This window comes from Aptenodytes patagonicus, chromosome 3, assembly GCF_965638725.1.
Source record: "Aptenodytes patagonicus chromosome 3, bAptPat1.pri.cur, whole genome shotgun sequence".
NCBI classification, from domain to species: Eukaryota; Metazoa; Chordata; class Aves; order Sphenisciformes; family Spheniscidae; genus Aptenodytes; species Aptenodytes patagonicus.
Window position 1 is genome coordinate 62823857 of NC_134951.1, and position 22794 is coordinate 62846650.

Sequence of the window (22794 nt, forward strand, 5' to 3'; positions counted from 1 at the left end):
CCTTGCATCTCTGCCCACCACAGTAAGTCTCCTGTTGCACTGTGTGTTAAATTGCTTTCATTTGGCACACTGAGAGAGACCCCCAGGCAGAAGCTTCACGCACATACCACTGCCCTGCCGGGTACTTGTGTTTGGATGTGTCTGTGGACAGTGATTGAGACCACCCATAGTCAGAAAATTCACATTTCAGGGAACATTTGTCCCCACGTGTACCTGGAGAAGGGCCACAAAGTACTTGACTCATGCAGCATAAAACTCCTGACAAATTCTGCTATCAGATGGGTGTCTTCAAGTGCACTAAGCAGGAGTGATGTGTATTTTTGTGGGCAGAGCAGCTGATGACAAGAGGATCAGTGAGACGATGGACACCATATGAGGATTCACACCCCCTTTGCTTAGTCAGCACTCTCCTCCTTAGAACAATAAGGCTTCATCTGTGATGATAAAATCCATGCACAGCATAAAAATTTTAGCTCTGGGTGCATTTTATAGTAAATACCAAAGCAGGTTTCAGGGAAAACACATTTTTTCTCCTTATATGGTCTAGCTGTAAGTCTCAGTGAATATATTACTGGGGTGTTTATTCTGCTCCCATGTAACATAAATAATGGGACTTGGGCTATTTGTGAAAATTTCAAAGATGGTCTAAAAATTGAACAAAGATGCCCAAGTACACAACTGAATGTTCCTGAAGAAAATCCCCAGCCTCTAAATTCTAAGGATTTATAAATTCCCTGTTCATAAAACAACAGCGTGACTTTCTTTTGAAAGGTTACGTCCCAACACGCCAGCTGACATGGCTGGGAGTGAAGCCTGAGTGCCTGGGAGCAGAACTGAGCCCACAGCTGGAGGCCGGGTGCCACAGCGCTGCCTCCTCCCTGAAGCCAGCACAGCTGCACCACTGCAAATGAAGACAGACTCCGTCTGTCAGCATAGGATATTGTTCTTGTGTCTTTAATATTGTTAACTCAATGCCCCTCGTCTTGTTATGTGAACTCTTTGAAGTAAAACACAGTAAAATTAAAGAAAACAATGGACTAAATCCCAGGATTGAGTTTTCACTCAGGCAAAATCCTACATTTCTGTCAGTGTGAGGAATTAGAAATGTGTGAGACTGAGGGGCTCATTAGGAGACAAGAGCTGGACCCCACTCACAGGTCAAAGGGCCATGTTAAACTCATCCTAATATGGGAAAGGCAGAGAAAAGTTGGGACAAAGAATACATGAAGCGAGCTCTAAAAACCTGGGCTCATTGCTCCAGACACCCTTGAGTGTAGCAGTAGTGACTTCTGCTTTTGAGGAAAAAAAGTTACCCAACAGCGACCGTCCCTCCCCCAGCAGCAGCAGACAAAGCAGCAAATGTGGCTTTCTGGCCTCTGGCACAGGCAAAATAAGCAGGAAGGCTATTGTAGGTTTATTACATCCAACACACTGCTTCCACAGGCAAAGTGTACTTTGTCCATACCTGGTATCAGCTCTGCTTATGTTAAAAGTCAGCACCTCATCAAAAAAGGCGCAAGGGCATTTTAGACAAGCCTTCTGCTAAATTTCTCTTCATCATGCAAGACTGAAGACAAAGGAGCATGAGTTTCAGCATGGGCTATAATCTGATTATATACTCAGGGTAGTATGTATTCTGGTTAATAGTCTGCGCTGAAGATCATTTTAGAGCATCTTCAGTTCTGCTGCACTAGCTTGGTCATGGCACACCCATTTTGCTGTGTCCACATAAACTTGGTAACAAGAAGGAAGAATAGCACTGCTGTCACTGTAATCAAACCAACCGCAACATCAGATTCCTGAATGGTTTACACCTTGATAATCATGGCAAATATGTCTCAGGAGTGGATATATAAATCAGGAAATGGGCAGAAGGGAATACAAATTCTGTCTCCTCTTACTATTGTGCACTTTTGCAATAGTATATAATTTAATGGAGAAATAGAGCCAACAAAGTGTTATGTCACGTCACTTCTCCAAGGTTACATTGAAAATTCGTGGCAGATACTTTAGATGTTTGCTTTAAATAGAGCCACTGTAATGTTCTCCATAGGCAACTGCATGTGTAATGGCAAAAGTTGGGTTTGAGTATCACTTCCCCTGGCATTAAATCAGAGACAGAAATGTAAGCCAATGGGAATTACATCCCTGATACTGATGCCTTTAGAAGTCTCCTACTCACCTATCAAATTCTGGGGTGATTAAGGGGAAGGGCATCTAATATCGTAAAGCTCTGCTTGTTTTTGTAAACAACTCCCAAAGTTCATGTGCAGTTCATCTCTTTTTATAACACATATTTAGACAGCCACGTTTTTGGCAATTTTCTATTTTCCGACTGCCAGGCATATTTCTGCACTATAGCACCTGCTCTCTTCTAGTTTTGATTCTGAAGCACTGGTGACATGTGTCAGCAGACAATTATTCGATCTCTAACTGGAGCTTCAGGCATGGATATTTTTGGTTGAAAGAAATATCTCTGATCCTGGAGATGATGATCATTCTGGTATCATGCGAATTTTTCAGGAACGGTAAAGAAAATATTTGTAGAGGTATATTGTCAGGGCATTCAGAGCCAACTCTAAATAGGAAACAAATTTAATTGAATTGATCTGGTTGCATTAAAGGAAGAAATGCATCTATTTTCTAAATGACATAAAAATTCATTGGAGTTACTGCCAATTTGCACAAGTGTAAAAATGTCAGAATTAGATCTATAGATGCAAGATGTCTTCTTTCTGTAAGAACATGGAATGAACTCCCTGGGAACACAGGAAACAGAAATTTAATCTTTCAGAGAAATGTAAAATTAAAGCAATCTTGGCGTTCCAATTCAATGACATTTTTGCCAGAATACTAATATTTCGCCAGAATATTCCAAAATGGGAACCGCTATTGGTTTAAGTGAGATTTTAACTGATAGGTAACCTGGCATATCTAGCTTGTTGCACATAAAAGGAAAATCTTATATTCTTATTATTATCGCTCTTCAGAATTAGATGCTATGCGGCAGACAGAATCTCGTAATCAGCAGTGTTCTGTCTGGCTCTGCCCTGCCTGACTCCCATGCACTCCTGGTAGAGGATGTGGACATGTTCAGCTGCATTTACTCACTCTCCTGTGAGGTGGACTTTGCCCACCAGGCCAGTATCTGAGTGGGGAGAATCTGTTTCCTTTCTTGGCAAGTACAATTATTGCATTTCTTTGTGAGACTAAATTATTTCAATTTAGCAAGACACAGAACACTGATTTCTTTGGCTAGATATTATCTTCTGGCTATGGATAGATGTCCATACTGATTCTATTAGCTTTCTCAGCAGCTTTTAAAATAGTGAAAAATGAAGGGCTGTGAACTTCTCTGCAATATCTGGTGCGAAACAGATAAGCAGCTCCAATCACTCCCTTAAAGCTGAATGCAAAAGGACATGAAAAACACATGCCATTTCTCACTGAGATTTCTCTGTACTGAGGTTTGCAGGGGTCCTCACCATTCTCCTTGCTCATCACAGATTCAAAGACTGTGGGGAGCTTCTAAATGATTTTGTAGGCTTCAGTATGCTTTAATTTCAGATTGTAGCCTGTGCAATAGCTCCCTAAATGTCCCAAAAGACCTCAGCTTTGATTTGCTTTGTTGATGCCTGACAGAATTAGGATGAGGAAAGCTCCAGCTATATGCAAGAAAAAACACTGTGAGAAATCAATGGGGTTATAATTGCCAGTCCTGTGCAGAGGTTATCTCCACCTTTTCTCAAGAGGGTCATCCTCACCTTTTCTGATTTCTGAGAAAGAAGCAGATCTTTCCCAATCAATTCCAAGATGTATTCAATGTATGAATTCAGTGTATTAAACTTTCCTACTACTTTACAGTAGTACTCTTACTGATACACTCAGTGTAAATCAAACCCTCTCTGCTCACCTTTATTATATACAAGGCTGAGAAAGGTATAAACAAGTGTGGGTTAAAATCTGAAAGCCCAGAACTTCAGATCAGATTTAAGTATGATTTTTTCTCTTTTATGGGATTGACCAGTAACATTTAACAAAACCCAAATGATCTTTTCTTCCCCCAAGGGAGACACTAAAACAAAAAGAAACTCAAAAAGTCAGTGTCGTGCTAAGATTTGATACGACAAGTTTAAGCCTCAAATTATTGTACTTTTAATGTCCAAATTGCAAATCCATGGGGGAAAAAAAAAAGAATTTCAGCAGTTGCTGAAAAATTTCTTACAGCAGTTGCTGAGAGAAAAGCAGCAAAAGGGCCTTTTCCCAGTGATTTGAGAACTGTCTTTACAGTTACAGAAAATCACTGTGAAAGGATGATATGCTTGACCATATCTTGCCATAATAGTTTCTAATACGTGGAACTTAACTTAACTTTTAGGCAGCTGAGCATAAAGTAGAGCAGCTTAGAAACTCTTCAAAATTACTTTGGGCCTGACTTTCTCTTTAATCAGGACACCAGGCAAGGCTAGCTATTAATCTCACATATATTGATTATCATTTCCTTTAGACATATCTTGCTAACTACAAAATAAATAATGGCGACAACATCCCCTGGTAGGAATAAGTATTTGGATTAAATCAAGGTTAAGTGATTTCACTGATCAAGGTTACTACACCTGCAGAGTATGCTGAGGGAAAGCTAGACAAACAAGGAGAAAAACACAAGCTTCGTTTAATACTGAATACTGTGAGTTTACTATTTTTTTCGTTCTCATAAAATAAATTTTATTACCCAAACTTTGCTTCCCTCTGAGGGGAAAAAACGGGGGAAAAAACATCAAAACGGTGTCTCTTTACTATTTCATCTAGCAGAGCACAACCCAGGCATGGAGATGAACTGTTCTCACTGGGGAATGGGTTAAGTGGACAGAGCGCTAGCATGATAAATCAAAGGGAATCCTTATTGCCAGCTAGGAAAAAAACAGCTGTTTTATTTATTAACACTATTTATTACTAGATTTTTTTATCATGGCATCCACACAAAAAGATTTCATTAATACACTTACTTGTAAATGATCACCTTTGGAGAATTCACATTTGTGGGACTCAGTAGTTTCAACATAGGCTGAATAAAACAGAAAACTGAGCTCCATTGGGCATTTCAGATGAGGTGGGAGATCACCTCATAGTGGGAGATCTACTGTTTGTAGGAACTGCCTATGTTCAGTGTAATAGAAAGATCATGAGTCACCTGTGCTCTCAGTGCAGCCTCTCATAGGCAAGACAGGAATATTCAGTGACTATTGATGCACACCTATGTACACAAGCTTCCCTCACCTACGGTCGCTCGCTACCAACGGCATGGTTAGACGGGGGTCATTCAGCAAGCCAAGAGTTACCATGTTCATTCGAAACTCGTTCTGAAACCTGGAGAGAGAATCCAGAGCCCTGTCGGCTACAGACTGGAAAATGTTATCTGATAAACTAGGTTGTTAGGAAAAGATATTTGACATCAGACAAGGTGACTAGCATCACGCTCTTCAGTTCAAGTCAGACTGTCGTGTGGCCGTTTTTCTAGAGCACAGAGAGAACGCAGCCAGCCTACATCTCTCAGAAGACTCCTCGCCTACTCTGACACCTCCTCCTCGTGCATCTCATTCTCAGGGGCTCCAGCTCCCCGCCACAGTTCCAGATATAGTGCTCTGTACACCAACCATTCTGATTTTGTCCCTTCCGTGGTGTCTAATCCACATAATATAATGCAGTGCTGAAAAACATCTTCATCACAATCATGCAAAATATATACAAGCTGTGACATACAATTGCAGAATACACATAGAATGTGGTTTTACTATCCATATGTGGCTAGAATACAAATTCTTTTTCTGGGAGTGGTAAGAGGAAAGGAACAGACTCCTCACACCCACTCTGCATATTTCTGTTTTGCTTCTGATTTAGTGCAAATTAATGAATATTAAATTGGTTCCAGTCACTCAGGAATTTTTTTTTTTTCAAAAATGATAAAACCAGACGAAGAGAAAAATATCATTTTCTGTTTGCTTACCTGGAACACCGTGGTGAGTGGGTTTCCTATTCAACTGGGTGACTTTTTGGTATGGTTTGTTCAGTTTTTTTGGTTTTGTTTTGGTTTTGGCAAACAAGTAGTCTTCAGTGTTTTTACAGCAGTGGCTATTACAGAAACTATGTCTCTTGCACTTCTTATCTTGGAGGGTGGACAAAATAAACAAACTGAAAATAATACTACAATGAACAGTAAATGATGAATGGCTTACAGTACAAAAAACAGTGTAAAAAGGAAGACAAGTTTAAATATTGTTGTGTATGAAAGGGATGAAAATAATACAAGGATGAGAATAAGTAAAATGATAGGCTGGAACATCTGGGAAAGTAAATACAAAGACAAAGAGAACAGTCAATTAATGGAATAGCAAGTCCAAAGTTTCAACAAAATAAATAGTGAACCAGACTATGCTTGTGGAGGGACCAAGTGCCCATCTCCCATTGACTTCAGTAGGAGTTCTGCATGGTCAAGCCCTGAAATGTCCAATTCAACTATTGCTGTTATTTGTTTAGAGAAAATACTAATTAGTTTGCTTTCAATTTGTGTAAGCCCATGCAGTGCTCTGCCTTTAAGCTAATGGGAGCTCTACAAGCTCAGAGCTATTGCTAGATCAGAAAGTGAGCATGCTAAATGCCGTTTCTGTTTGATTTCATGCAATACATGTATAGTAATTGATTAGCTTTAAACTCACTGTGTCTGTGACTTTCTGATACAAGGAAACAAAAGACTAATTAGTCAGCATAGGAGTAAGAAACAATAGCTTTCAGCTTCACCTGGCAACTACTTTGACTGTAAACTAGCAGGACAGCACAAGGTAAATTTAACACAGCAAGAGACTTACTAAAACATTCGACAATACCATGAGCAATAACAAGATTTGCCAACTATAGGATTGCATGATAAGATAAGGGTATGTAATTTTCATTTTTCATGGCAAAAGATCTTGAGTCAGCAAGGAATTTGCTCCCCAAAACCTCTCTGGAACAATTCTGCATAAAAATGAAATACAGAAAAGATGCTAGTCACTGCTGCATGTAAGCAGTGACCCAAAGGCCTTCAACAAGATACAATCAGTTACAGCAATTCCAATATTCACACTACCGTGTGGCTCTGTGACTCTGTAAAGTAGATTTGCATGGTTTATTTTTCTCTGTGGTTTGTCATATCTCTGTAATTTTGGAAATTTAATGTTTCCTCCTGTTTAAAATTAGTAAGATTTTCCTTTTATTCATTTAACAGGAACCCAAACACTAAGAAAACAATCATCATGTTCATTTATGTGCCAAAAATGCTGTCTGCACTGCCTTTACTGGCGATGAAGGCACAACTCTGGCAAATGCAGTTGCAAAGCCAGAAAGGAGTAAAATCTTCCACCTCCTAGAGCATAATTCCTTTAATTTCCAGGAGACCAGACTTATTCACTGTTCACAAACAGCCCCATTGGTAGAACAAGGTTTCATATGGCCTTATGAGGATTTAAAATAATTTAAGAAATAACGATTTTTGTCCACTGTCTAGAATAAAGACTTTTCATGTGCCATACATCGAATTTGAAGCTTAATTGACGTGGCAGAGCCTTTTTACCTGTAGGCCGTAATAAGTAAAAGTCTACCTGACTCACTGACAAAGGTTCATCTGCACTTCGATCATCCGAAGACTTTGGAACTTCGAGTCTGTCGATGAAAGCCTGGAGCTCTTTCCTGAAGGCCTTCATCTGTGCGTTGATCCGGTAAAGAAGCTCATGCTCACGTATTCTGCTGCCATCGTCTTCCTCATCCATCAGTCCAAAGAGGTCCCCGTTAGCTACATAAATTCTTGCCTCTGTTATGATGGTGCTCGTGTCAGAAATTAAACGATCTATTGTCTTGCCCAGCCGCTCAGCTTCAGAGCGAATGTCCTTCATCTGCTGCCTGTCAGTGAAGCTTTTCTGCCACCCAGATGGTGTCGGATAAAAAGACCTTGTGGGTGTCAGGCACCGAATGTTGCGTACCTCTTCGGAGTCACTTTCCCCACCGATGGGGCCTTCCCTTTTGCGGTGAGGGGGGCGGGAATCATCATCGCTCTCTTTTTTTCCTGCATCACTTTCTGCATCACTGTCTCTGGGACTGCCACGGATCCCAAGATGAGAGGCCAAGTCATAGCGTTGCATGTTGGACATTAAGACTCTGTTCTCATACTGGAGTTGCATGACTTTGCCACTCAGCTCGTTGATCTGCATTCGTGCAGCTTTTAGCTCCTCCTGTAACGCTTCTGTCTTGGCATTATCATGGTGCCTAGAGCTCTCATGGGCCCCAGACTTGTACTTGTATTTGTTCAGCTCAGCTGTTATGCGCTTGTTTTGTTCTTCCAAATCAGCTAAATTTCTCCTCAGCAATTCTGTTTCATCTTCTACTAGCTGCAAATGCTGTCGTAATTCTGACAGGGATTCACTCTGCTCTCCCAGGAGCGGATTAGCGGTCCCTGAGAAATCATCTCCTCTTAAGTCATCAAGCTCTGCTTTCAGTCCTCTATTTTCTACTTCTAGTTCCACTATTTTCCTCCCAAGAATGTTAGCTTCCTCCTCCACAAGTCTCAATCGAAGCTTGAGTTCAGCTTCTCTTGTGGTAGGTGGCCCACCTGCTTCACCTTTTGGCAAGGGACTGTCCAAATCCCCATAAAACGATCTATATTTTTGCAGCTCATGTTCAAATCTGTCTTTCTCTTTATCAATCTTAGCCATTTTCTTCCTCATCAAGGCTGCTTCTTCTTTGACAAACTGTAGCTGGCATTTCAGGTCTTCATTGTCCTCCTTAGAAAAAAGAAAAAGTAGTATTTGAAGAAACTTGATGTAAAACAGGAGACCTCCAGTGGACGGTCTTAAATTACAAGATTAACAATCACAGGTACATAGCTTGAGATACTAAAAGATTTTCCTGCGATCATTTCTCAACTGATCAATAAATTAAAGAGAGGGAAATAAATACTTAAAAGAGGGGAAAAGACTATTTTACTTGCGACCAAAGTTTGCACAGTCCCCAGAAAATATATTGTGGGGGTGGGGGGGCTTGTAAAAAATCCTTAGATTTTCTAGGCTTGCAACACTGTAATAGACTTTACAGTGTTCAAAAATCCTGAAGTCAGCACACAAAGGGCCTATAATCTTCTTTCACTGGTGCTCCCATTTACTTATTTTGCCTAAAATATAGACTACATGAAAGCTGGTGAGTTCTGTTGCAGCACCAGCGGTTTGTTTAGGTGGTCCTTGACATAGTGTTGTCTGACTGCAGAACTGGGGTAAGAGCTCTCCGTTTCACAGCATACAGGAAAACAAAGAGCAAAGCAAACAAGCAAGCAAAGTACAAATCTACAAATCATGTACATCATTTCCTGAAGCCTCCACATGAGAATTCGGGCTACTGTTATTACAACATACCTCTGTTGGTGTCTGCTGTGACTTTTTTTCTGATTTTGGTAGGTCTTTGCTCCCTCTTCTTTTCAGTGATTGCTGCAAAAACAACAAAATGAGATGCACTGAATATTTCACTAAAGAGGTATATAATTCAGTCACTTTTAAAACATAGCAAGTCAAATGCAACTATAAAGGAATTAATTTCTTGTAATCCTTGAGATACCAAATACAGAGGAGAGACACAGCTGCCCAAAAATGACACAGTAATGTTATACAAGGGAAGTATTGGTTTAATCAGTCTGCAGTCTGTTACCTTTTTTATTCAACACATTTTAAGACTAGTGCATAACGAATGTTTAACACATGACAAGAGAGGTAAGAAAGCAGGTATCCCAAGTGGTAACTTACAGATGGGAAAGCTGAGGCAAGCAGTGAAACCCAGCTTGTCTATTTGATGTTAACCCTAATGGGGCCAAGGCACTTAAAGATGCATCTAGCCAGACGTGTAGCCTTAGCCTTTGTGGTAGGCAAGCTACATAAAACAGTGTCACTGAGATCCCGGCAGCTGACTTGAGTGCACATCTACAAGCACACCTTTCTCTGTGTCCCACCCACAGGCTTCAAGCTTGCAGTGTATTGCGGTCACACCTCTGTAGGTGTACACTGTAGACAAACTCTGTGCAGACAGACTCCCACATAGATCTGGTCACTAGGTTTGTTCTGTTTTCAGAACATATTCAAGTAAATACAATTTAGAACTGCTTGGACTACAAAGTCCTAGTGAGAAACAAAGCATATTAGCTTAAGAACAGCACCGCATGAACACAGGTATACACCACCATATGAGCAAGCTTCTTTGGTGTCTTCTCATCTGCTATGTAGCCAAAGTGAGTAGAAAAGAAACTCCTGCTTTTAGAGCAGGATGGACTGGAATCGAAGCCTACTAGCGTACCCAGCAAAAATCTCGTAATTGCTGACAGTAGGAAGTTCGTTAGTGGGCAAGCGGTAGCAGTGGAAAGCAACTGCAACCATCCCGCTGTCAACACCCAATACAGATCACCAAGAAAACAGCAGGAGAGAGGAAAATGAGTGAGAGAATATGTTAATACATAACATCCCACTTGCAGCTGTTCCCAGTTTTTATGATGTTCCCCAGGTAAAATGTAGGCCCTGAGGCAGGGCAGTGATACAACCACCATCTCCCTCTGAGATTATTCTCTGGTAGAAGGATCCTTTGTGCTGCTGAGAAACATGCATTTCCCTGCACCAGCCAGGAGAGAATCCAGCTGTATCTAAAAGCCATCCAGTTCCACACAGTGGGAATTAAAATATGTTCATAATCCTCAAGGAACAGAGTACAGTGGGTGAGTATGCTGTACACAACAATCCTATGCACTATTTGCCTGCTGGTACAAATTGTTCTCTTTCTTCTGCAGATCATCCCCATAATAAACACTACGCTCGTGAACTGCTCGCTCCAAAGGAAAAGTCAACACCATAGAAATGACCCACACATAAATCTGAGCAACCACAAGACATGATTTCTTATGAGGCTTTTTGCTCAAATTTACTATAGAGTTATGCAAGAATTAAGAAAAACGACCTCGGATTCAGAATCAGAACTAAAATTCACAGATGGTTCCACCAAGAACCAGAATTAAAATTTTTATGTCTCTTGCAGAAACATTGAATGCTCTCAGTAGATAAAACAATAAAACCAATCAAAGCTGTGATAGCTAGATAGCTGTGAATCACAGGCTTCTAAAGGAATCCAGAAAAGACATAAAAAATAGTTAAATTAACTCACTTTTTCCCTTTAAATATAAAGCCAACAACTTTAGGATCCCGTCTACAAACAAAATGATTCTTCTCCAGGGTCACCCATCAGTTATCCTATTGCAGAAATGGTATATGCATGTGGAGGGTTTTTTGTTGTTTTTCTTTTTGAATTGGCAAATTTATAAAGCATTAAACTTTCAGAGGAGCAGCTTCCTCCTCTGTATTACCATTAATTATACCACTATGTATTATCACTTTGAAAAAACCCAGATTCTTGCCAATACCACCCACTGATAAAATAACTAAGGGATAGTTAAACTATATTTCTGCTTGGTTACCTAAATGCCCTCTATTCACCCTGCCGAGCTCAGCATCTCTCTAGATATAATGAAGTTCTGAAATGCTGAGCTGCAACTTCTTGTGTACCCTACAACTTTTCAGAAGATAAGAGATATATGAAAAAGTTTCCCATGACAAAAAAAAAGAGAAACTACAGAAAGCAAAAAGTATTTTTCTAGTTTTGACATAAAACGAAAAATCTGTTTTTCTCCTTTCTATATCTTTTGTGTTCCTTTTGGTAGTCAGGATAGCAACATTTTCATTACAACAATAGTTGTGGCTATGTAATGACTAGGCACTACTTTCTATTCTACTTTACTTGAATTACAACAAACCATCCACAGAGTTTGTATTATTCACCAATGAAATGGTGGTGTTTAGCAATAAAGTTTTATAGCAGAAAGCAATGAAGAACATGCACGATTCAATTAGCAGGATGATTTGGGTAAGTGGATTAGGCCCGGCTGGAATTGGTATGATCTCTTTTCTTGTGAAAAACACCATGAGACAATTTCTGATCACTAGAGGTTAAGATCTCACTTGTACATCTCAGCTGACAGATGACATCTGCAAAATCACAGTGCCCCGTAACATCATGTTAGGGCACTGAGGCAATACTCATACTAAACAAAGAATGCCACATATCAAGCAGTATATCCTGCTATAAACAATAAATTTTTGAGAGTTTTTTCAGAGGTACCTTTCACAATTTACAGTGGCTACTCTTTCTATCATTTCTCTCAAGCCTTGTACTAGTCCACTCTTCCAGTCCAATTTTCAACATTAAACAATTTATTGCTGCTAATGAAAAGAAATTCATCAAAGCAAAATGGGAAAAGGAAAAAAAGTTCAAATAAACATGGCAAAATAGCAATCCAGACTCCCACAAGTGAATCTTCATATTATCCCTGAGACTGGACACTATTAAAACTGTCTGCATGTTGCTTGTTTTGACATACTAACAAATGTTAGACAGGGCGAGCGAGTGATTCAGCCACCTTCATGTACAAAATCTGTTTGTTCAAAAATTTTTGTGTTAGATCACCTTTTAATATAATTCGCCACTTGTTGATCCTTTTCCCATGTCACAATGTACCACAAAGCATACTGTAGTGCCAGTAAAAGCCACCTCTGCTGTAGCAAAAAAATCTGCCCCTCGTATTCTAGAATTGGTTTTGAGAGTTTGTTGTGAAGGATAATTTGGGGGCTCAGGTAATTTTTCTTCCATGTAATTTTAAAAATCATATTCAGTTCACTCCATTTAATGATTATGAGTTGAAAAAGGACAAAGGTAAAGTAAGAAACATAAGACTGCTTTTGCACTATCTGATCAGTAATGCTTACCAGACAGCGTTACGGTTTTAATAACCTTGAATCAGGTTACCCATCTGCAGGAGAAAAGAATAAGCAAAAAATGCATATAATACCGTTTCTACAATGGGGAGTTTGCTAAAATGCTCCAGTACTAATTAAATATTTCAACAGCACTGGGGAAAATAAGACCAGCAACTGGGGCATGTATCATTATATTGTATAATCTCTGCTTACCTCTGAAAGACTAGGAGGTAAAACTGGGTTTGACCTGACTATTCTAGCATTCACTGTAGCAGCACACGTGGGGGCTGCATGTGTGTTCTGGCAATGCTGAGAAGCTTCCACAGTCTAGATAAGACCACAGATAGTGTTCGTATTATACGCATGCCAGATCACATGCAACGGGCAATTCTGTTGTGATGTTCAGCAGCATCAATTCTCCAGTGACCTTCACTGGACTTTATCCAATGTCTTGCTGGAGATGCTAAGCACTTCTCAAGACCAGATGGTATAATTCTTCTCTTGCCAGCCCTGAACTGCAAGCCAAATGTGCAGTCCTAACATCACCTGTGATGCTCAGTGCTTCTCAGGTGTAAAAGACTTGAAATCTACTCTGAGAGTAACACAATGCAGAAATAATAGCATCACACTCCACTGAGTAGGAAAGCTGTAAAACGAACTCAAATTCTCGCTACCTGATCCTAAGCTACAGTAAATCTCTCAGCAATTAAGAAAGAAGCCCTAAGCAAAACATACCAAGGTTTTTCAAGATGCTTAGGTTTGATTATTTCAAGCCTGATCTGGGGGTATATGATCTAAAAATCAATGTAGGCAACCACAGGAGGCATTCCTGACACATAAAGGGATTTATGGGTGCACAGAGCCCCCATAACAGCCCTTATCCCACCTCACAGAGCAGGCTAAGGCAAAGGGTCTGCAGCTTCTTGAATCTCCATAGCTGCAACCCAACCTTCTCATCTGCACACAACTGTACAGTACACGGTTATGGTTAGCTGCCTCCCAACTGCTGTGGCAGGTCTGCAGAGCTTTCAAAAATCAGAGCAAACCTAACACCATCTTTACAGTCTTGAAAAGTCACTGAATATTGAACGACTTTTGGGCTGCACAAACTTGCCTCTGTCTGACACAGAGTGACTATGACCAGGGAAATGGAAATTTGCTTTAAGACTCTCCGCATTTTCCCTTCAGTCAATACGGTTGGGTAGCTCATGGAGCTGGATCAAAACAGACGCAAGACAGATGTTTTAGTTTACTGCCACCGACTCTAATTCAATGTATTAGAACATGTAGTAAAAACTAAATGGACACTATCCATGTTGGCAAATTGAAAATGCATATTCTCCTCAAAAAAAAATCTTTGTTTTTAAAATGTCTCCCTTATTCTGCAACTCTATCAATGCAATTTGCTAGCAACAAACTCAAGACACTGCCTTTGTCTGTCATTGGCACAAGTACATAGAATGATACAACCGATTACTCCTTCCACCCGCCTTTAAGGGCAGGAGGAATCCTGAGTATTTCAGTATTCTACTTGCTTGCAAAATTAAGGCAGGAAAGAAAAAGCAGGGGATAAGTGAAACGCAAAGAAGCACAGCACCCCTGTCCATGAAGCAAACACTAAGCATATCCCTACTAGCTCTAGCAATGCTCTCTTCATATTACAACTGGCACATTTGAAAACACTGCTGAGGAACGATACAAAATGAAAGCAATCTTTACTAATTCACCATGGGGAGAGAAATAGTTCTTATGTAGTCTTTTGAATGTCTTCATATTGTGGAAAAGAAAAGAGGAGCTGCCCTCCAATATTTGTATTATTTCATTTGCATTTATTTAGGAGTTATTTCAGTTATCATTTTCAGATCCTTTACCATTGTTCATCTGCCAATTAAATGAGAAAAAAATAGGAGAGAAAAAGATACACAACATTTGCACTTTACCTAGAGAAACCTCTTGCATTTTGAACCAAAACCACATTGCTAGAGCAAATGATGATAACTCTGTAGTATAACTAGGTAAAAGCATTCTTTGCAATGCATAAAATGAAGCAGCGCATTTATGCTTCCATTACATTTGCTTCCTTCTTTTTCTTATTTGAAAAAAATCCTGAGCAGTAGAAGATGAAAGCTGCCTTTTCAAAGCTCTCCATATGGCCTGGTCAAATAGCTGGCCAAACTCTGACACTTTGCTTTCTGTGATTACACACTTCTTCATCCACCAGGATATCATAAAATAGTGGGAGCAACTTCTCTGAAGAGGAAAAGGTCTCCTGCCGTTTGAACCTTTCAAAAGATGGAAGAGCTAGACGTGCTTAGTTCCCCAGCACTATCCAACTAGGCCTCATTATGGATGCAGAAATCACAGTCAGCTTACACTCGGCTCCCTAATGCTGAAATGCAAAAGCAACTCTCAGAACACCGTGAATATTTTGCAGTGAAAGTGCAGGAATAAGGTATTCTGTTGCATAGTGATGCTAGTTAAACCTATTTCCTAGGGCTTCCTAAGCTGCTGTTTATTTGTCAACTCAGCTATTTGTCTTTTTTGGGAGCAGAGAGTCAGCCTTTTTGTCAGGGTTTGCACATGCCTAGTACAATGCACTGTCCCAGTCTTTATCTGGGACTGCCAGTATGACAGTCAGTATGTCAACATAGTTCAAAACACCACCACATAACAATAGCAATAATCACACAGACATGGATATGGCAATTATGAATTAAATACATACGAGATTTTGCCAAATCTAAAAAGAGTTTTCTTTCTCACACCTATTATCACATGTAGAGTTTTTCAGTCTTCTTAGAAGAATATCTCAGAAGAGATTCCAAAGAAAATTTTCATGAGAACGGGAAAGTGCAAGTAACCAGATTAGGTTCATTGCCTGGGTTACAAAAATGCATATATATAAACCAAAGCGTAGTTACCACATCCCAACAAAAAAGGTTAGTCTGAAAATGAAAAGTAATGAGAAGGAAAATAAGAATGATTCTGCACACACTGTGCACCTCTATACTGCTCACTGGAAATGTATACAGAAGCCAGTTCTGCAAAGTTGTGGGCTGATCACACATGTACATTTGCTTTCAAGCTCATTTCATACTGAAGAGTTGCATTAAATGCAGAGACAGCTCTTACAGTCTCTCACCTGGATTCACAGGGTAGGATGGCATCAAGAACATCTGTGCACATCTGTGTAGGTTTGTAGGCACACAGCAGAGAAAGGAGCTTTGCAGCTCTCCCTATGAGACTGTGCACCTCGGACAACACCTCCAGTTAGAGGGACATCTCACCAAAAAATCAGACTTTAGAGTTCATTTGAGAGGATGCAAAAATGTAAGATTAATTCAGGTAGGAAAAACTCTGAAATCTGCACTTGGTCTAGAAGCCTGAGCAGTGAGCAGAAGATTTTCTGTTAACAGGGGAAAGAAATCCATTTCTCACATGACAGCAATCACCACTCTGTCCTCTGACTATAAGGAGGGGTCTTCTGTTACTCTTCGTCTCTTCTTTTGCCTGTGTTTACTTGGGAAAGTTCTATTGTAAAGCTAGCCGTTTGTAAATTGGCTGAAAAATATTTTCCGTAATACAACATATGGGGAAGTTTCAAAGGTGTTTGGGAACTTAGGTTATTGAAAATAGAGGATCAGACTCTGCAGTGCTCTGAAGTTATGCCAGTGTGATCCTGCCACAAATTAAATCTAAGTTTTAATCTAAGTTTTGTTGAGCAGCTCATGTAAAGAAGGTGCTCTGGAAAAATAAACCATGGAGGCTAGAAGCTAAAATGGAAGGAAGACATTTTAGCAGTTTGGACTTCCCCACACCTACCTTTCTCACTCTGGCACCAGCCTGCTCTCCCATAAGCCTGCACCCAGTGCTTTTCCTGGTATTTTGACCATGCAAAGATGGAGATGAGGGGAAGGAGAATATTGCAGCGCTGGCTGGAGCAGAGTGTCCAGCGGCTTCACTGACTACAAAAGGCTCAGAAGACCTGTGACTGATCCCCATGCCTCGTCCTCTTAAATGATGGCTCTTCCCCCTAAATGAAACTTGCTTAGGTTCTTAAGGGAAATGCTTATTCCCAGCCAGGGAAGGGGCTGTGGCTCTTAGGCTGACTTAAAACCTTCATGTAGAGGTTGACTAAGACTGTTATTTAAAGGTTCCCTTTGCTAGAAATGTGAAAATCTCATTCTGAAATGAAGTTTGACAGTCTTCAGCTCATTATAAATATTTGATCACTGTGATGCATTTTTAACTAGCTATCATGAACAAACATCCGTCTCTTCAGCATTTATCATAAATGTCATTGAACCAGCAAATGACCTGCAAATTAATGTCACAGCAGTCCTAATGGGGTTACGCAAGAATCAATTTTTGGTCCTACACTAATTAACATGTTTTGCTGCTGCCTGGAAAAAACATAAAATAATAATATTGGATAAAGACTGCAGATAAAGGTTGGAGAAATGTTAAATACTGAAAAGGACGGTCACTGATACAAACCTTGGTGCAATCAGATAATACCTGTTTTAATATGACTAAATATGAACACACACATGTAAGAACAAGGAGTGAAAGCTATGCTCAGACAGTAGGAAAACAGCCTAGAGAATAGAGAAGATCTCTTGAAAAGCCACATCTCTGAAAAAGACTACAGGGTCATAGAGCTGAAATAATGTCCAAGTGTAATTTTGTGACCAAAAGGCTTCATTTAGTCCTAGGATGTAGATGTCAAAACTGAGGTTTGCTGTGCAATAACTAGAAAGGGATGTGCCTCTCCACAGAGTCAAACCACCCTCAGACAAGTGGAATGAATCACTTGCAAGTAGTGCCCATCTTTCTCCTTTGAGGGAGGCCAAATTCCTAACTTAAATGCTGAATTTTTTGATGGCTAAATGATATCAACCCTAAGCATGCAGATTTTAAAAAAACAACAACAAAGCATTGATGCTGGACTCTTGAATTTAGCGTGGTAGTAAGAACATACATGTCCTGGATGGTAACTAGCTTTCAGCAAATTCAGATGAGAAGGGAGGTGCAAATTTTTAACTGTTCCTCGGACAGTTCAGGAAGAGTTGTGGTAGACTGTTCTCAGCTGTCAATTTTTAACACAGACCAGCACCCTCTTCTGAAAAGTAGGCATCAGTTTAAATAAAATAGCTGGGGGTATTTTATGACCCATGTTATTCAGGAGGCCAGACTAGTTGGTTGTATTACACAGTTCTGGCCTCATAATTTCTGAATGCATGAAACCTGACCAAAGTTTGGGAACTCAGCAGCAATACTCCTAGAAGGACACCACAAGGAAAATGAACCTTTGAGTGTATCTGTGTGTACCATCGAGGCAGTGTTCCAGTTCAAAGCTCTTTCTGGGGCACTGTTACTGGTGCTTCTAATTAATCATTTAATCAAAGATCTAAACTGCTAGCATCTGTAAAAATTAAAATAATTCAGTGAAGCCTGTAATATAAAACACTCCTGGTAATTAGGCCAGTTGGATGTCATCATCAGTCATGCTTTACAGGGATGTAGAAGCCTCTCATTACACACAACACTGATGGAAACAGATGCATGGCAAATACCTTCTAAGTGTAAGTACTCATCTGTGACCTAAGCAAAAAGCTTGGTTATTATCCTAACCTGGATTCATTGCTGAGATAGCCAAAATCAATTAACACAATCATACAACTAGGATCAGACAAAGCAAAATAGAATTGATACCCACAGGTCTCATTCTACACATCTCGATATATGCTGTTGTTAATACCAGCAATGGGGGGAAAAAAAATCACATATTATGTCAAAACATCTCAGCAGAAACAAACACTTCAGAAAAGCACACCTGCACATCTAAAAGGTTAATCCGCTGCCCTTTACTTCAAAATAAGAAATGCAGTGCTTGGAACTCTTAACTATGGAGCGTTATCAAAACCTGAATCTGCTAAAATGCCAGCGGGTTGCATTTCTTGATATTGTGAACACTGCAGTAAGTGAAAAATAAACCTCCAGGTTGTAGTGAACAAACATCAAAAGCCTGGTGTTCTTTTTCCTGGCTAGTATTGATTCCTTGCGATTCAGAAGAGCAGCTGGGCTGATCTCAGAGACCAGCACACCCTATAGCTGGGTGTTCTTCCTGCCAAGTGACTCATCTCTATTTAATATGCAGTGACATACACCATAGAATATGGCTATAAATGTGTGCAAATGAGAGGGTCTAAAAGAAGAAGGTGGCTCAAAACATGCCATTCTGCTCTCCGGAGTGTAGTGCTTACAGGGCAGTTCAGAGGTAGAGCACAACTAGCACACTGGTAGTCAATGAAGAATCAGCTGGCTGCCTTGCAAAATCACATACAGTCGCTACTCCTGTCCAGCCCGGCCACAGAAGCCATTTATTGGGCACTATTCCCCACCATTGTGCCGTGTATAATACTTTCTTTGTTGTGTTTTGTTCTTTGTACATCACTCCCCTTACTGCATGTGAGGTATCTGCCTGATGGAAGGTTTAGTACTTTGCAAACAGATACACACACACATACAGCTGTATTGCGCGGAACACAACTAGTTGCACAAAACACCATGCATATCAGGGCAGCAGGAAAAATGCCCTGCTTGATAGCATGTACCTGCCTCTGACCTCCTGTTCACTCGCTGTGTTTTGCCTTAGAAGAAAGACAGCTTGGACAGACCCTGAACTCTCCCTGTTTAACAGAAATAACCTGGAAACCATTTTCTTTCTCCCCTTCCAGAAGTGACCTTTTCTAACCCCTGTATGCTCTGCTGCAAAATGAGAAATTAGATTCTGCTTGTTATTAACAAGTGCAGACCACACAGTTGAGAAAAATCACAGACCAGTTGAGGCTGAAAGGGACCTCTGGAGATCTAGTCCAGTCCCCCTGCTCAGAGCAGAGTCAACTAAAGCAGGCTTCTCAGGGCCACGTCCTTGCAGGGGGGTGGTGTCTTGAATATCTCCAAGGATGGAGACTCCTTCCTCTATAGGCAACGTGTTCAGTGTTTGACCACCTTCACAAAAAATTTTGTTCTTGTCCTGTCACTGGACACCACTGAAAAGAGTCTGACTCCTTCTTTACACTCTCCTATCAGGTATTTATACACATTGACAAGATTCACCCCCCCCACACAGCCCCCTACTCTTCTGTCAGGGCCCTGAGGGCACCCACAAGCCTTACTTAGTGGCCCTGACCAGCCTCACCTGGGACTTTCTCACACACCCTGCCCATGGGCCCAGGAGTCCCATTTCAGCTCAGCCCAGGGGGTTTCAGGTCCTGCTTTAGCCATGTGAGAGGACTACTGGTCTCCAGTTCACCACAGTTGTTCCTGTGCCCAGCCATGGACCCTGTTGATCCACCTGTGGATTGGCTTCCTGGGTTCACCTCAGACCTGCCTCCTCACCATGAACCTGCCTGGTAACCTGGACTCTTGTTTGAACCTGACCATGATCTCTGGGTCTGCCCTGCTCACCCCGCTGGGGTACTGTGTGGCTGGGCCTTGGTTGGCAACACCCCTGCCCTGCCAGCTGTGTTATCCCCAAGAACTCCCCATCGCACAGGGAGCAGCCAGCCCTTGCTGCTCCCCAACATCTCCAGGCTGAACAGTCCCAGCTCTCTCAGCGCCCCTTCATTTGACACATGCTCCAATCCCTTAATCGTCTTCACAGCCCTTGCTCCAGTATGTTCCATGTCTCTCTTGTACTGAGGAGCCCTGGACCCAGCACTCCAGGTGTGACATCACCAGTGCTGAGTAGAGGGGGAGGATCACCTGCTGACCTCATCCAGATCAGTAATGAAGTTGTTAAACACAATTGGCCAAGTGTTGACCCCTGGAGTCTTGCCAGAGGCCTGAGTGTGTTAATAGGCCTTCATTACCCTGATGAGCTTCAGCTGGGGCTTCCATCCACAGCCCTGCCCATGGGCCCTGCAGCTCCACCTAACCTCGAATCTGGACTTTGAGTCCCTGCCCAAACTATGCTGTAGGTGTATCCAGCCCTGTCATAGCTGTGCATGGCCACGGACCCTTTTCATCTTAACCATCATCTGTGGCCTGACTTCCTGGCTTGACCTTGCACTTGCCTCATCCCTTGCCTTATGATCACTAGACCTGTGGATTCATTTCCCAGCTTAATCTCAGACCTGCCTTGTCATCACAAACCTGTCAGATGATCTGGACTCTTGGTTGATCCCAGCTGCCGTCCCCAGGCTTGTTCTGGTCACTTTGCTCAGGTACTGTTGAACTGTGCCCTGGCTGGTGGGGCCCCTGCCCTACGGGCTGTGTTATTGTGCTTGGCTCCTGGCTCCCAGTCCCTCAGAGCAGCTGGCCCCTGCTGTTCCCCGACAGGTGTAGCACTAGTCACCAGCCTCCAGATGGACTTTGTGCTGCTGATCACAACTGTTTGAGCCTGGTAGTTCATCAGCCAGTTTTCAGTCAACCTCACTGTCCAGTTATTTAGCCCATAATTCATCAGCTTGTCTAGGAGAATGTTATGAACTCTCGGCCGGGCCCAGAGAGTTGTGGTGAATGGAGTTCAATCCAGTTGGCGGCCGGTCACGAGCGGTGTTCCCCAGGGCTCAGTTTTGGGGCCGGTCTTGTTCAATATCTTTATCGATGATCTGGATGAGGGGATCGAGTGCACCCTCAGTGAGTTTGCAGACGACACCAAGTTGGGCGGGAGTGTTGATCTGCTCGAGGGTAGGAAGGCTCTGCAGAGGGACCTGGACAGGCTGGGTCGATGGGCTGAGGCCAACTGTATGAGATTCAACAAGGCCGAGTGCCGGGTCCTGCACTTCGGCCACAACAACCCCATGCAGCGCTACAGGCTTGGGGAAGAGTGGCTGGAAAGCTGCCTGGCGGAAAAGGACCTGGGGGTGTTGGTCGACAGCCGGCTGAACATGAGCCAGCAGTGTGCCCAGGCGGCCAAGAAGGCCAATGGCATCCTGGCCTGTATCAGAAATAGTGTGGCCAGCAGGACTAGGGAAGTGATGGTGCCCCTGTACTCGGCACTGGTGAGGCCGCACCTCGAATACTGTGTTCAGTTTTGGGCCCCTCACTACAAGAAGGACATCGAGGTGCTGGAGCGTGTCCAGAGAAGGGCAACGAGGCTGGTGAAGGGTCTGGAGAACAAGTCTTATGGGGAGCAGCTGAGGGAACTGGGGTTGTTTAGCCTGGAGAAAAGGAGGCTGAGGGGAGACCTCATCGCTCTCTACAACTACCTGACAGGAGGTTGTAGCGAGGTGGGTGTCGGTCTCTTCTCCCAAGTAACAAGCGATAGGACGAGAGGAAATGGCCTCAAGTTGTGCCAGGGGAGGTTTAGATTGGACATGAGGAAAAATTTCTTTACTGAAAGAGTGGTTAAACATTGGACCAGGCTGCCCAGGGAAGTGGTTGAGTCACCATCCCTGGAAATATTTAAAAGACGAGTAGATGAGGTGGCTTAGGGACATAGTTTAGTGGGTGGTGGTGTTGGGTTGATGGTTGGACTCGATGATCTTAGAGGTCTTTTCCAACCTTAATGATTCTATGATTCTATGAAAGAGGTTCCCTGCACCATTCACCAGTGTCCACACATTTTCCCTCATCTTCATCTTGCTGCTGATATACCTGTAGAAGCCCTTCTTGTTGCCCTCTAACATCCCTTACCAGATTAAGGTCCAGGTGGGTTTTGGCTTTTCTAACCTCATCCCTGTATGTTCTGACGGTATCTCTACATTTCTCTAGGATCACTTTCACTTGATTTCCTGCACACTGGGATGGACCATTCAAAAATTCACAATGCTGGAACCAATAGCCTCACCACACTGCATAATCGTTTATTTTTAAGTGCACTGGAGACGAACGCAAGAGACATTATCAAGCATTTGCAACAAAACATTAAGTTGGGTTGCCTCTTTTTTTGGGGAAAAAAAAAAGATGGCTTAGGCAACAA

General features: G+C 41.9%; 1 protein-coding gene across 2 annotated transcripts in view; it reads right to left on the reverse strand.

Annotated features, from left to right (window-relative positions):
* Window positions 1-22794, reverse strand: part of MTCL3 (MTCL family member 3) — a 39411-nt gene that overhangs the window by 1069 nt on the left and 15548 nt on the right. Inside the window, exons 4-6 of one of the 2 annotated variants that reach the window (XM_076333564.1) lie at window positions 9435-9506; window positions 7644-8810; window positions 6005-6340 (exon numbers count right to left, since the gene is read on the reverse strand). In XM_076333564.1, coding sequence (XP_076189679.1) covers window positions 6230-6340; window positions 7644-8810; window positions 9435-9506 — 1350 coding nt within the window. In that variant the 3' untranslated portion in view covers window positions 6005-6229. Of the gene's footprint in view, window positions 1-6004; window positions 6341-7634; window positions 8811-9434; window positions 9507-22794 lie in introns of both variants that reach the window. The other variant, XM_076333563.1, reaches the window with a different exon arrangement.